Source organism: Diabrotica undecimpunctata, chromosome 6 (assembly GCF_040954645.1).
Source record: "Diabrotica undecimpunctata isolate CICGRU chromosome 6, icDiaUnde3, whole genome shotgun sequence".
NCBI lineage: Eukaryota > Metazoa > Arthropoda > Insecta > Coleoptera > Chrysomelidae > Diabrotica > Diabrotica undecimpunctata.
This window is the reverse complement of record NC_092808.1, coordinates 17070352-17086668: the sequence shown is the minus strand read 5'-3', so window position 1 is coordinate 17086668 and position 16317 is coordinate 17070352. Positions and strand designations below refer to the sequence as shown.

The 16317-nt window shown below is 31.9% G+C and overlaps 1 protein-coding gene across 1 annotated transcript in view; it reads left to right on the top strand.

Annotated features, from left to right (window-relative positions):
* Window positions 1-2002: 2002 nt before the first annotated feature.
* The window catches only part of LOC140443208 (protein N-lysine methyltransferase METTL21D-like), a 41086-nt gene continuing 26771 nt past the window's right edge, over window positions 2003-16317 (top strand). The window contains exons 1-2 of the mRNA XM_072534328.1: window positions 2003-2197; window positions 2358-2480. Coding sequence (XP_072390429.1) covers window positions 2361-2480 — 120 coding nt within the window. The 5' untranslated portion in view covers window positions 2003-2197; window positions 2358-2360. The remainder of the gene's footprint in view (window positions 2198-2357; window positions 2481-16317) is intronic.

Genomic DNA, 16317 nt, shown 5'->3' with positions numbered 1-16317 from the left:
TGAATATCCCTAGAAGTCATGTAATGTTTGCAAGTGTTATTCTTCGGTTTATCCAGAACTGTTCATAGAAGCTGTTGCATCACTTCAAAACCCATAACAAGCTCCCACTTCCTATCTACACAATTCAAAAAAGGTCTTGAATTCATTCTTTATAAGAACAGTTGATAAATCTGAACTGATCCAAACAATCGATAGTATCAAAAGCAAATATTCCTGTAGTACTAATGGACTATTCATAAAAATGTTCTCAAATCACCCAAAAAATGTGTGAGAACCCCTGGTCTCGCTAATTAATGATTCCTTTGAAAAAGATATATTTTCAGAGTGCCTAAAGACAGCCATTATTATTCCTCATAAGGGGGGTGAAAAATCTAATGTCTGCAGCTATAGACCTACTGCCCTACTACCGGTCCTATCCAAAATTATTGAGAGACTTATAAAAGCCCGACTTATATCCTTTGTCGGTGAAAACAACATTTTATCACAAAATCAGTTCGGCTTTTTATCTAATAAATGTACCAATGATGGAATGTTTTCTGTGCTACATGAAGTTTACCAAGCACTAAACAATAATCTTTACACTGCCACTGTTTTTGGTGACTATGTAAAGGTTTTGATTGTGTAAATCACATTTTGATAAAAAACTCAATTTCTACGGAATTCGAGGTATTTCTTTGAATTGGTTTCAATCTTATGTGGGGAATAGGAAACAGCTGGTTAGAGCAAATGATGCTGACTCTAGTCAAAGAAGCACTGTATGTGGAGTACCACAAGGTTCAGTAGTGGGTCCTCTACTTTTCCTTATCTTTATAAATGACGATATTAATTTTAAAATCAATTGAAAAATCTTCTTACTGTTGATGATACCAGTATCACCTGGAGAAACTCTAATATTGGAACTATTCACGCAACTATAACATCTGATCTAGTTAAAATAAAAACCTGTTCCGACTCTAATTAACTCTCTTTTAACGTGGATAAGACAGTAGCATTATCCTAAGGAGCTCTTCAACTCTTGCTTCTTAATAATAGCCAGATCAGTATCGTTGATTCTGTAAAATTGCTTGGTATTTTTATACATAGTAACCTTAAATAGTCCCTTCCTATCAATTTGTAAGTAACAAACTAGCCTCAGCCTGCTATCCAATAAGGTCTGTTTCGAAGGAAATCAATTTAGCATCTTCCAAAATAAAATATTTTTATTTGTTCGAGTCAAATCTTCGATATGGTCTTCAAATCTTCCTTTTTGGGGTTCTAGTACGGCTGCCCAATCTGATGTTTTTTTAAATTACAAAAAAGAGCAACACGGTATTTGTTTGGTCTTAGAAGAACAAGCCATTGCAGTAGCTACTTAAAAAATGACGGGATTTTAACTTTCTTCTTTATATGTATATTTTAGAAACTGTTTGCTTAATTCGTAAACACCTACATGTTTTTTCCAGCACGAATTTTACAACTTTCAGTAACAATTAATCCTATTTCTATTCTATTCTAAAAAATTATTTTCTCTAAAAAATTTCCTTGGAGTTACGCGTTACCCTGACTCAGTCCTCTGTTGGTGTTGAATTCTTTAGGATAACTATCTTGGATTTTTACTCTACATACGACTTTTGACATTGTCATCTGTATCAATCTTATCAAATTAACAGGAATTCTGAAGTCGTTTGAAGTTGTCCTATAATTTCTGCCATTAAACGAATATATCTTATACAGACTCAACTACCTCTAGCGCCTGTTCTAAAACATAATTTTAATTATATTACTTGTTGAGTTTGATTACGAAGTACTTAAATAAAAACCATGTTCATTAATTGTTTATTTCTACAAAATACCTTTGATGCGTACAAAATCCAAGATGATGCAAAAGCAATAAACGTTATTATAAATGCAGATTCTACAGCGAAAATGATATACAGTTCGTTCGCTATATCTTTGCACATGTATGAAATTATTCACGAACTATTTTTAAATTTAAAATATAAAATGTTGAAATTAAGCCGCTTGTCCAACATTTAATAATACATCAGACAAAGACAGTAATATAACAACAGTCTGTGATAAATTCTCATCATTGAACCTGCTTATTGTCAACTTCACAGCGTTGCGGTGTTTATTTTCGTGCTTTGAGTTTATAAATTTCCTCAAAAAGAGTTGTTATAACGACTATAACTGTTCACTTAGTGTTGGATTCCTTGACGTAAGTATAAATTTTGCAGTTACATTTTCTTACCTTTAATTTGACGTATCATTTTTGAATCTGGCTAAAACTCTGTCTAACGGATCGATATAAAACATTTGTTGTCATAAATATCAAACAAATATCAAACAGAATATTTTTTCAAGGTTTTTATTTTTAGAATATGCCTGGAAATACATTAAATTCTCAATCCCAGCAACTCGTGCTGAATTTGTATGAATATTTTAAGTTGGAAAAAAGGAATGGAGGACCCTTATTGGCACCTTTGGCCTGTGTTCAAGAGGTAATGTAATGAATTGTATGTTGTTTAATAATTTATCTATCATGAAATTGTTTTTAATTTAAGAGGGTAGCTGCTGCCTTGAAAATATCACGGCGTACAGTATATACAATTAAAAAACGAAAAGAAAGCAATCCTGCCCTTTCAAGTCCAGGCAAAAGTAGACGTCGTCGTAAAAGCAAGACAACTGATCTGCCTGAAGGAACTAAAATGGCAATACGAAACAATGTGTACAATATGTACTTACAAAGTGAGTATAAGTTGATATTGTACAAAATAAAAACGATCTGGTTTATATCCCAGCCAATAGATGTTTCACATCAAAATTAATACTTCTAAAATGAAGTTCCACTATTACTATTCCACTATGAATTAGAGGAAAAAGAAGTTGTTACTATGGAAAAAACATCCTTGAGCATTGTACTGAGAGATATAGGATTTAAATCTAAAAAGGATGACAATCAAAGATCATTATTCAAACGAACCAATATTGCTGCTTTAAGAGCAAAATTCTTTCGTAAGTACTTTGAAAACCTGGAAAGTGTGCATCCAAGAGAACTTGGTTTTTTGGATGAAACATGGATTTATTCAAAAGGAAATAAAACAATTTCCTGGCAAGACACTAGTAGCAAAAGTGTACGTAAACCAGAAGGTTTTGATGGTAAACATTTCATAATTGTTCACGCTGGTTCTTCTAAAGGATTTGTTTCTGAAGTAGAGAGAGAGAGAGAGAGAGAGAGAGAGAGAGAGAGAGAGAGAGAAAGATAGTATCATCTTAATTGCTACTACCAAGCGCAACAAATATGTCTTTCAATTAGATACACTAGCAAAACGTGAATTTTTCCAACATAATATAGCTATTGGAACGTTATAAACATCACATATTTGTTATTTTTCTTTTAATAATTATTGTAATTCAATTTCTTTTGATTTTATTCAACTATTAACTTTATCTTTCATTTTACTATTTTTATTCTAAAAATAGTTGGCGTCCAATTCTTCAATCATATTCTATTCAACGTTTCTGATGGGTCGTTCAATGGTTACACTATTTAAAAAAAAAATTGCACTAATTATAAGGGTTATGTTGACATTATACATAATCATAACATTAATAATGCCGGTGCGGAAACTTCAGAAGGTGATAATAATAATATATTTATTATCTGCCATATACACTTTAAAATATTGCCCGATTGGTATGTTCACTTCTTCACGTTCCAACGCTGTATATGTATCAAGATATGCGTTATCATGCGTTATATAGCTCGACTAAGACTGGAGAAATTGTGGCTATCATAATCTACACCTACATAAATATTTTACCTGTTTCTAGAATTTCGTTATCGACTGCTTTGTTGATAAGTTTATTAGTTTGTTCCGGAGTAAATGTAGATTCCCTCGGTTCATATGTTTCGAACTTCCGTTTTAATAAGACATGCTGTTTTAAATCCTATTTAATATTCAAACAATTATTTAATTTCAATGTAACATCGAGGCCACGACGATTATATTTCAGTTAAATAACAATATTTTGAACAACTAAAAACATCTGCTATCGCATACGGATTTAAATAATACGTCACAACGTAACATCTAAAGAATCAAACAGATACTTACAAAATTCCAGTAAGTCAAAAAATAATTCCTATATAACTTCTGAATCCTAAATGAATCGCCTTTGGGTCTGTTCACATGATTATTAAGTCTGTCTCTCGCAACAAGTGCAAAAATGTCCATTAAAATCATCCCGATGTATAAACACAGCACAATTATGTTTAGATATTTCATGTTAACGGTTTCCGTCGTTGATTTAGCTGGATATTTCAAGAATGCAAGTATAAAACTTTATCACTTAAATCACTTAAATATCATAAATAGCATGAATTATACAATTGTGAACTACTTTTTTCACAATTAGTTGCACTTGCATTACAGTACGTACGTAAAAAAATTAATTCGATCCATTTAATTTCGCATAATCGGGCTACAACCAACCGCGAACCGACTTGTAGTGGAGATCTCTGACTCTCTGACAGTTAACCGTCCAGGGGCGTCCTGTTACGTAAGAAATTATTTTATAAAAATATAAGTGTGTAGAAGTACGTACTGCTAAATCAAAGATAAGATAACTATGGTATTTTGTGTTACAACTTTGCCGATAATAAACATACTTCGCAATTATACGCGTTGAATATAATTATTATATTATTAAAAAGTCACCTAATGCTAAGGTATCCCTTCTGAGAGCTGTGAGACCTTATAGTGGGGTACGGATCTTTACAGCTCGGTGGTGGCCGCTAATTCTGAGAGTGAGCACGGACTAGTGGAAGTGAAAGACAGCAACTCCGTCCAGGAATAAACTATCCTTAATCATCCGGAAACGATGGAACTAGAGACTGCCCCAGGACATACTTATGAAAATGATGAGAAAATAATGAAAAGTACTGAAACTGGAAACTAGAAAACAGCGAGAAAGCCCAGTAAGGACCGAAAAGAGGTTCGATACCAAGAGGTGAAACCTATCCCAAATCACAAACATAGATGTAGAGTATAAACAAAGTAAAGATATTTCAAGTAGCAATGTGGAAAGGTATACGAATCCAAACGACCGCTCAATCTATAATCTACAACGCAAATGTGTAACACACAGGGTGGTCATAAAATTACGCCTATTTATTTATTTCTGTATCTATTCATATGAAAGGTTCCGAAAGGGAATGGGTACTCGAGAAGGACTATTTTCCATCAACATACTGATTCAGAAATGTCGTGATGTGAACATTGACCTATACTTGCGCTTTGTCGACTACGAAAAAGCTTTCGAAAGAGTAAGAAATAAAAAACTAATATCAACGCTTATGAATAAGCACATTGACAGTAAAATCATAAAGATAATCTAAACATTATATTGGAATCAAAGTGCCACCGTTCAAATTGATGAGCAATAGTCAGAAGAAATGAAGATCTGTAGAGAAGTTAGACAGGGTTGCGTTTTATCGCCACTTTTTTTAACTTCTGAAGAAGTTAGATATTATGAAGAAATTTTCAAAAACACGCTCAATAATATCAAAGCGAGAGCCACTGTTACGCTAAAAAAACGAAATATATGCTCATTACCAAAAAAAAACACAAAATATACACCACATATTGACAATAAATGAGAAGAAAAAGACAGATGGCCTCAAAAATGCCTAGAAAAATTAAACTGACTGTGTACAAAACACTAATAAGACCAGTGCTAACATATGGTTCAGAAACTTGGACACTAACACAGAATGACCAAGAATTGCTCAAACGTTTTGAGCGAAAAATACTAAGACGAATATATGGAGGCATAAAAGAACAAGGTTTGTGGCGCAGGTGTTACAATTTTGAGTTGTATAGAAGATTTGGAGAACCTGACGTTTTAAAATTCATTAAGGTAGCACGCCTCAGATGGATAGGTCATGTAATCAGACGAGAGGAAGATGCCATAGTCAGAAAAGTTTTTGACCGAAGAGGGCTGATCGGACAACGAAGAAGAGGAAGACCGAGACTTAGGTACCAAGACAACCTAGAAAATGATTTGAAGTCTATCGGAATTAGAACATGGAGAAGAGTTGCCAGAGACAGTGGCGAATGGAGGATTGTTCTGAAGAAGGCTTTGGCTCATAAAGAGCTTAACGCCACTGATGATGATGATTGCCAATAAATGGTAACGTGATAGAACAAATAGAAAAATATCAGTACTTGGGAACTTTGATCAATGAAACCAATCATCATATTGCAGAAATAGACGGGCGAATAGAGATTTTCAGATCATCATTTATACGAATGAAGCCACTCCTAGGGTGCAGAAATCTTAATTTGGAAATCAGATTACGTACCACTCGATGTTATATATTTTTAAAATTATTATATGGAGCTGAGACTTGGACATTAAAAAATGCAATTTAAAAATAATCTAGGCTTACGAACTCTGGTTATACCGCAGAGTGTTAAAAATTTCACGGACTGATAGAATCACAAATAAAGAAGTACTGAAGAGGTTTGATAATAAAACAGAACTAATCACCACTATACAAACATCTGGTTATGAGAGGACCAAAATATGAAATTTTGTGACTCACTACAGGGAAAGATTCAAGGAAGAAGATCTATTGGCCGAAGGCAGAATTCTAGGTTTAAGATTCTACGTGATGGGTATCAATGAAGATCGATTGATTTGTTTACAGCTGCAAGTATAAAAATAAAAACAGCCATTACGATTTCCAATCTCCGTACGGAGACGGCGCTCTAAGTAGAAGACAAAAGCGGCCATCTAGCGCAAGATTGATCAGAGTCCCTCTTCACAAGTGATTAACTGTTTGAATTTCGAAACATACGTGGAACCAGAGAAGCTTCGTTGTACATGCATATACTTTGATATCTTCTAGCATGACATTCCTTTGAATGTAAGGAATTCACCGGTCCAGCAATTATAAATCTAATTCTAATTCTAAGGATTCTAATAAAACAAAGATTAAGGCAGGTACAAATGTATATTTGGCCAGTTTTACTAAACGGATGGGAGACTTATACTTAGCCACACCGATGAACAGATTAAAAGCATTCAAGCTGTGATCCTACCGTCAAATTCTGAAGATATCGCCAATACAGGTAAGAAACTCATAAATACAATTAAAAGAACAACACAATACTTTGACCTATCTTAGTAACCTAAATACCTGCCGCTGTGACTCATTATTCAGAGAAAACTCGCAATTTAGGCGATGGATGGTAAGAAAATATTCTGGTTATGTAACAAAACAATTGATTAGTGTATAGGTCGAAGATCTGTTTTAAGTAGCTGCTCATTGAGAATAGTTCCATGATATTGTTGACATTATGATAGCCAACGAGAAGACGAAGAGTGAATAAGGAAATGATTTTAGCTGAGAACTTTAAAATATCAAAAAGCTTGTATGATAGCGCAAAAACTGGAGTGTACCACAGATCGGTAAATTTAATTTGAAATTCGAGCTCCATCAACTAAGTAAATGTATTTGCACTTCTGTAATTGCAATCCTTTTCCTTGGGCTAGGACAAAAATATTATTTGCCGATTATTTTGGCCCAAGATTTTTTTCTACCCCTTTATCAGTTTCTAAAACCTCTTTTGTTTTGGATTTATTACATGCTGATTTAATTCAAAAGATTATGCATCCCTTTATAGAAAACAATTATGAAAATTAGTTTTGTCATCAGTATCATAATTTCTAATGGTAAATATGTATGAAACAAGCACTTTGCATAGATAACTAATTAAATTAACGTAACACGTTATACTCGACAGAACACTTGATAAACAACGTATATCAAAGGTCAAAAATTTAATTCAAACATGTGCTCTGTCTTTTCCTTAAATCTATATATATATATATATATATATATATATATATATATATATATATATATATATATATATGTAAATACTTTTTTCTTTTTGGGTGTGGTAGTCAATAAAAAATAGAGCTTTGCTAAGGCGTACTATTTATTCTGAATCCAAGCTTTCGGTGGTTTTTTGCCACCTTTATCAAGGTCTACAAAGAAAATTACTATGAAGTAACAAACTGAATGGTGCCAAAAAGGCTGTAAAAAACTATAAAAAACTTACCCGAATGTAAGATTCGTGGCATAAACAACAACGTTAAATAACATGATAAAACTGAGGTTGCAACTAAACTTAAAAATGTTACTGTTAAAAAACACTTTAAAAATTACTAAAAACGTTAAAAGTTAAAAACAAAATGTAGGACGACATGTTGAAAACAGTCGTCGTTGCAGGCTTGATTTCAGTCACATTTCACGAGCAGAAAGAGAAAGTGAGTGGATAATTATTGTTTAAATAGTTTGGAGAAAATACAAAAAACAACTTTGAAAATAACGTCTAACAGAATACTGTTAGTGAATTTTTAGTACTGCCAACTGTATTACCAACTTGAAATTAAGCGGGAAATTAAAAATGTAAATTATAACATAAGCAATCGAAAGAAAATAGTATTTAGTAAATAGGTTTAGAAAAAACAACTCAAAACAAAACAAAACTGAATTAGTAATTGCAGTTTGATCGTAAATATTCAATTAATAATGATATTTCAAAAAAGGAAAGAACCAAAGAAAACTCTGAGATGCAAAATAGCTCAGTCAAAAGTCAATATAAAATTGTAAATTTTGCTAAGATTCTGGATCTCAGATCTCTTATTAAGGTTGTTATTATCACTCTTGCTGATATGTACCATCTCTAAGAAAGTTCTCTTGAATTTATTTTTCTCTCTGGCTAATATTTTTACATTGTTGAAATCTATCTTATGGTCTAGATCGATAGTATGCTCTGCCAAAGCACAAGTAGGTTTGTTTAATCTACAATCACTCTTATGAGAAATAATACGGAGATAGATTAAACAAACCTACTTGTGCTTTGGCAGAGCATACTATCGATCTAGACCATAAGATAGATTTCAACAATGTAAAAATATTAGCCAGAGAGAAAAATAAATTCAAGAGAACTTTCTTAGAGATGGTACATATCAGCAAGAGTGATAATAACAACCTTAATAAGAGATCTGAGATCCAGAATCTTAGCAAAATTTACAATTTTATATTGACTTTTGACTGAGCTATTTTGCATCTCAGAGTTTTCTTTGGTTCTTTCCTTTTTTGAAATATCATTATTAATTGAATATTTACGATCAAACTGCAATTACTAATTCAGTTTTGTTTTGTTTTGAGTTGTTTTTTCTAAACCTATTTACTAAATACTATTTTCTTTCGATTGCTTATGTTATAATTTACATTTTTAATTTCCCGCTTAATTTCAAGTTGGTAATACAGTTGGCAGTACTAAAAATTCACTAACAGTATTCTGTTAGACGTTATTTTCAAAGTTGTTTTTTGTATTTTCTCCAAACTATTTAAACAATAATTATCCACTCACTTTCTCTTTCTGCTCGTGAAATGTGACTGAAATCAAGCCTGCAACGACGACTGTTTTCAACATGTCGTCCTACATTTTGTTTTTAACTTTTAACGTTTTTAGTAATTTTTAAAGTGTTTTTTAACAGTAACATTTTTAAGTTTAGTTGCAACCTCAGTTTTATCATGTTATTTAACGTTGTTGTTTATGCCACGAATCTTACATTCGGGTAAGTTTTTTATAGTTTTTTACAGCCTTTTTGGCACCATTCAGTTTGTTACTTCATAGTAATTTTCTTTGTAGACCTTGATAAAGGTGGCAAAAAACCACCGAAAGCTTGGATTCAGAATAAATAGTACGCCTTAGCAAAGCTCTATTTTTTATTGACTACCACACCCAAAAAGAAAAAAGTATTTACATATATTTTTTCCAAACTAGTCAAAAAACTTTGGACTACTTTTTATATATATATATATATATATATATATATATATATATATATATATATATATATATATATATATATATATATATATTGTTATGATGTATTGTTTGTTTGAATGATGAGCAATGAGTATTTTTAATAATATAATATATAGGGTTTTTATCGCGGTTCTCAAAGAATTAGTTTGTAAGTACTTTTTTAAATTATCTTTATTATATCTATTATGAAACACACATATATGTCTAACCTAGCCAATGTAAATTTAAAATAAACTATCTTTAAATTGAAATTCTTATGAAACTAATTAAATTCTATAGACAATGTAAAATTTAAACAAACTATCTACAAAATTGAAATTGTTATGACACTAACTAAATTATATTAACAAAATTTTGTACCTTTCTGTCACTGAATGCCTAAATGAACTGTTTTCCACTATATAGATTATAATCACCACTTAAATGTCTTCTTCTCAGCTTCGGTTATCCTTGTTTTTGTGAAATTACTTTTTCCAATTATTAGCTTCCACCAATTTAAGATATTTTTCTTCACCAGCATTTATAAACCACCAAGCAAACCAGCAAACAGCATTTATTTTTATTCTTCTTTTCAATATATCAATATCCAATCACCAAAATATCATTTAATTTTAATATTCAATTAATACTTCTTCCATTATCATCATTTATACATAACATAATTTTTAATCTTCAATATTATTTTCTTTATACTGTTTCTTAATATTGATTTAACTCACTATATTGAACAATTGTAACTGATTGACTGCCTCTAACTAATTTTCATACTAAAAAACTCATAACTGATTGACTAACTGAATGGACTTTCTTACTAAACTCTCTGACTGACTCTTGAATCCAAATCACCGGGTATTTATATCTTTTTGGATGTTCCAGAATCATCTGGTAAGAAATCATGTTCCATTTGTTCTATTAAATACATATCTGAATTTTCTGGAAACAGTATATCCACAGTGATCCACAGACATAACTATTATTCCCGAATGTTCGACCGTAAACAAAGGTCAAATTCTGCATTCTGGAGAATTCGTTAATTTTCTATTGATAATTTTGTTGACATTTAGGCTTTTCAGATCAGAATATACACTTAAATTAGTAACTTAACATTCTAATTTAATAAACTACATATTTTAAACAACATATTATCATTATAACCCCACTTTATATTCGTAATTATTCTTAAACGTCACTTCAGAGTATGTATATCTGGTTGCCTAGTCACATGGCTTACTTAAATGTATCTACAACATCATAATTACTAAAAAAATACTTTTTATATGCTAATTTCTTAAAAATGCCCTCACATAAATATATTTTTATAAAATTCTCTAGTATATAACTTATAAATTATTTTCTTTAAACACTAATCATATCAATATATATATATTATTGTGATATTTAAAGTCTTGGTGCGCCAAGCAATAATTAGCTAATTAATTTTTTTGATTAATTAAAATTATCTAGATGATATGATTATGACTCTATCACAATTTTTAATTCTTTTATCTCAGGGTTAAATTCGTGCTTCAATATCTATGCTATTACATGTGAAAGGTAAGGTCCAGAGAATACCGGAATAATAAAAAACACATATGATCTAACACTATATATTGAAATAAAAATAATGAAATAATTCACACTCAAAAGTTTTCAATAAACAAATCTCATATAATGATTCTCAAAAATTTTGTTCTACGTACGTGAACAATCAAAATTAATGGTACAAACAATATTAATTGAAATCTCAAATTTCCGAACTATTCTAACTCTCCTAATCAAAATATTTATATCCTTTCTAAATTAAGTGTAAAAATTGTGTTATCAATAAAAGAAAAAACTTCAGAAAACAAAATATCTCTCTCTGATGATGAGTGGTCCAAATCCTTGTTCCTTGTAGACTATATTATCTCCTCTCAACCGCTCCCTATGTAATCAGCAATCTTACAACAGATTGTTGCAAGTATATCGTCCTTAATGATCTCCTTCAAAAGCAACAATCATTCAAATTATGATAGCCTTTCTCCTCTCGATAAACTGAATCTCTCGTTGGCCCGAGTGAAAAATGACTCTTGGAATATCTTCTCTTTACGATAAACTGAATCTCTCGTTGGCCTGAACAGTGACTCTTGGAATATAAGTAGGAAAATATGACTTACAATATTTTGCTGCTCCAGCTTCTGTCAGATACACTAACTCCACAAAAACTCACTAACATTCAACACTACTGCTTGCTACTTCTCAGGAACTGCCAGAGAACAATCACCGTTCCTCTTACAAATTTGGAAAACCAACTGCCCCCTCTTTTTTCTCTCCTCAATCTCGCTAAACTTTTTCCTACATACTTATCCCACCTTTTTCAATCTCCGCCAATCAAAACTCGTCACAATTCCCCCATTTTTTCATTTCGATAACAAACAAATTTTTACCTATAATTATAAATTTCCTAAAACTTATTTACAAATAATATTTTTCTATAATTCTTAAAAACTAACAAAAACCTCTTTCTATAATCCCTTCTATTGTCTTTAATCACTGCATTAATGTATTTTGAAAAACCCCGTTCAATTCTTTGGCTTTCACTTAAACTTATGCGGGTCACTCAAGTATAACAAAGAAATAATTTCTGTATAGCTTACATTTTGTTTAGTACAGGAAATCCAGGAATTTAATAACTTTCCTTCTTCGAAATGTTTGTTGTTTATTATCCTACTTATCTGAATTATTTTAATGTTTTTGAACTTTGAAATATTTTTAAACAAACCAATATTTTTCTCGATTTTACATATCATAACAATATACATATATATATATATATATATATATATATATATATATATATATATATATATATATATATATATATATATATATATATATTATATGAAAGTAAAAGATTGCATAGTATATATAGATTAATAGTAAGAGGCTTTGAATTTGCGGTTCACCTAATTTGCTATCAAAGAGGTCTCTCGACTTATACTAATATAAGTTAAATATCTGAAAACAAAAGTAGAGAATTACTGTTTACTGTGACAGAATTAAACTGTTAGCAGTTTAGAGGAAATTATAGACATACAATTGAAAGAACGTGAATCAATAAAGTCCATAAGTGTTATTGATACTTTTCATGGATTGAGGATACTTTAACATGTATACCGTAATCTACTTGGTGGTGCAAAGTAAGAAAACGTGTTGATAGGGTAAAGCAATGTTTTGCACGCAATATCAGTTTTACTGGACGTAAAATCTTTAATCACTCTTTTTATTGTGGTTCCGTTAATATAGCAGTTCTGTTTATATAAACATGTTTATTCTATTATTTTTCTAGTTACGTTAATGTTCGTCAATTAACTGTCTTCGGGAGTCATAAACATGTTATTATGACCCCGTGGATAGAATTTTAATCTTAAGGTCAATAGTTCGGTTTGTTATTTAGTAAACTTTGGTTATATTTTTTAACAGAGACTATGTTTAAAATAACTATAAGTAGAAAGTGATGCTTAACATAAGTTTTTGCTTGGCTATGTTTTAATATAACTATATACGATTTGGAAATAAGTGTTAGCACATCTCTTAATTTGAGCCCAGATATTTGCTTGGATTTTCTTTCTGTTTACCTTTTCGATATATATAATAACGGATTTATTACGGCTGTCGCCGCTTCTCCGCCCCCAATTTCCATCTTTTTCTGTCATATGCAGTTGCCTCTTCTAAGTCTCTTGCCGCCATTGCTTCATCAATATCGTTGCGCCAACTTCTCCGTGGTCGTCCTCTCTTTCTTCTTTCAGGAGGGATCCATTACAGTACTCTCCTAGGTCATCTGTACTCTGGCATTCTTTTAACATGTCCGAACCAGATTAATTGTTTTCTTTCTATGTCATCATTGATATTTCTCTCCATTTTCATTTCGTTTCTTATTTGTTCGTTTCTAACTCTCTCCAGTTTCGATCTACCGCAGCTTCGTCTCAGATAATCCATTTCTGTTATCATAAGTTTGTTTCTATTAGCTTTGGTGACGTCCCATACTTCCGAACCGTAAAGTGTAATACTTTGGACTATACTACCGTAAATGTGTTTTTTGGTTTCTCGTCGAATTGTTTTTTGCCAGAGAAGAGAGTTTAAGGCACGGGTCGCTGCTCTGCCCTTGTTTATTCTTTCCCTGATTTCATCTGCGCTATTTCCCTTCTTGTTGAAAATGACCCCCAAATATTTGCAGGATTGCACGCCTTTGATTTTGTCGTCTTCCAAGACTAGGTCACATATTTCATCTGTTCCCACTGAGAGATATTCACATTTTGTCATATTCATGTTTAGACCTGCCACCTCATATTCTTCTTGTAGTTTTCTTATCATATAGCTAAGATCGTAGCTGTCTTCGGCAATTACTACCTGGTCATCCGCAATGAAAAGTGTATATAGCTTGTTTTCTTCCACCGTTATTCCCATGTTTCTACATTTTTTTACCCATTTCACTAAGGATCTGTCCAAATAGATTTTAAATAAGGTGGGTGACAGACAGCAGCCTTGTCTTAGTCCTTTTGTTGTTTGAAAAGGAGAGGTGATTTCTTGTCCCATTTTAATTCTTGCAAAGTTTTGTTCGTAATACTTTTGAGTGGCGTTAATAAGAATTGGGTTTATTTTCAAGTTACCCATTTCTATCCATAGTTGGGAGATCGGTACACTGTCATATGCTTTTTCCAAATCTATTAAAGCTATATGAGTTTCTCTATTTCTCTGCACTCGTTTTTCCATTGCAATTTTTAATGTGAAGATATTATCCATAGTGGAGCATTCGGCCCTAAATCCCGCTTGTTCTTCGAGTTGTTTGTCTTTTTCGATACTTCTGTAATAGTTACTTGGTTTTTTTATTTCAAAAGTTTATAAAAGGTTGCTTCTCCAACTCCGGTCATATAAACTCCAAACAGTACAATAGCGTCATGTACATTTAACAATACTGTCTTCAATGCACTGTTGAAATACTTTAATTTCTTCTTCTCGTGCTATCTTCTAACGAAGGTTGACGATCACTTCTTTAAACGCTTCACTATCTTCCGCAACGCGAAGTATCTATTCTACGTTGAGGTTAGTACTTCTTCTTCTTGATGTGCCTATCCGTTACGAATGTTGGCGATCATCATGGCAATCTTTATCTTATCTGCAGCAGTTTTATCTGCAGTCTTATCTGTTATCCTTTTCTTGCTAATTATCATAAGCTTTATCTTCTTAACGTTTATATGGAGTCCATATTGTTCACTGTAATACGTGATTTTGTTCATAAGAACTTGTAGGTCTTCTAAATTGTCCGCAAATACTATGGTGTCATCTGCATATCTGATGTTGTTTAGCCGATAACCATTTAGTAGAATACCTTTTTCAGTTTCGTGCAAAGCTTCGATAAATATTCTTTCAGAGTACAGATTAAAGATTAGAGGAGACAAAATACAGCCTTGCCTCACTCCACGCATGATTTTCAAATAGTCAGTGTGTTCACCTTCAACTCTGAGATTTGCTGTCTGATTCCAGTAAAGATTTCTAATTATTTTCAGAATTTGGTTGTTAATTACTGTTTCTTTTAGTATTTGCATCATCTTGGCATATGTACTCAATCAAACGCTTTGTCGTAATCAACCAGACATGCGTATACGTCGCAGTTGACGTCTCTGCATCTCTGGAATAAGATTTGTACTGAGAACAAAGCCTATCTAGTACCAATAGCATTTGTGAACCCGAACTGGTTGGGGGAAATTTGACTTTCACACAGCTTGTAGATTCTCAAATGAATTATCTTTAGGAACAATTATTTTAGGAAATGGCTCATGAGATAAGGCTTATAGTACGGTAATCTTCGCATTCTTTGGCTCTTGGTTTTTTTGGAAGTGCAATAAACTCAGATTTCAGCCATTTTGTTGGTATTTCTCCAGAGTTGTATATGTTGTTGAATATCTTTGCGATTATTGCTATTGATTCGTTGTCCATTAGTCCATTAGAGGTTAGTACAATCGTTTATATTACTCAGCTAAGATTTCCTTTTTCTTCGCACACTTTTTGTTCCATCTATTTTTCCATGATTTCGTGTAAGAGAAGGTATTATTTATCGTGTCGAACTATGTGCCCCAGCTATGATGTTTTTCTTATTTTAACTGTCTTCAGAAGTTTTCTATTGCGTCCAAGGCGTACTTCTTTATTTGTAATTGTAACCATCTAAGGAATTCTAAGAATACGTCTGTAGAGCCACATTTCGAATGCCTCTCATTTTTTATGGATTGGGATTTTAATGTCCTAAGTTTCAAACATAGCATTCAAAAAACCGAAATCGAATGGGACAAACTTAGTTTCCTATTTGTGAAAATTGAGTTGTATTTAACAAATACTTTTTGGGCAATTTCTATTCTGACTTTTATTTCCTAATCTGGGTCTAAGT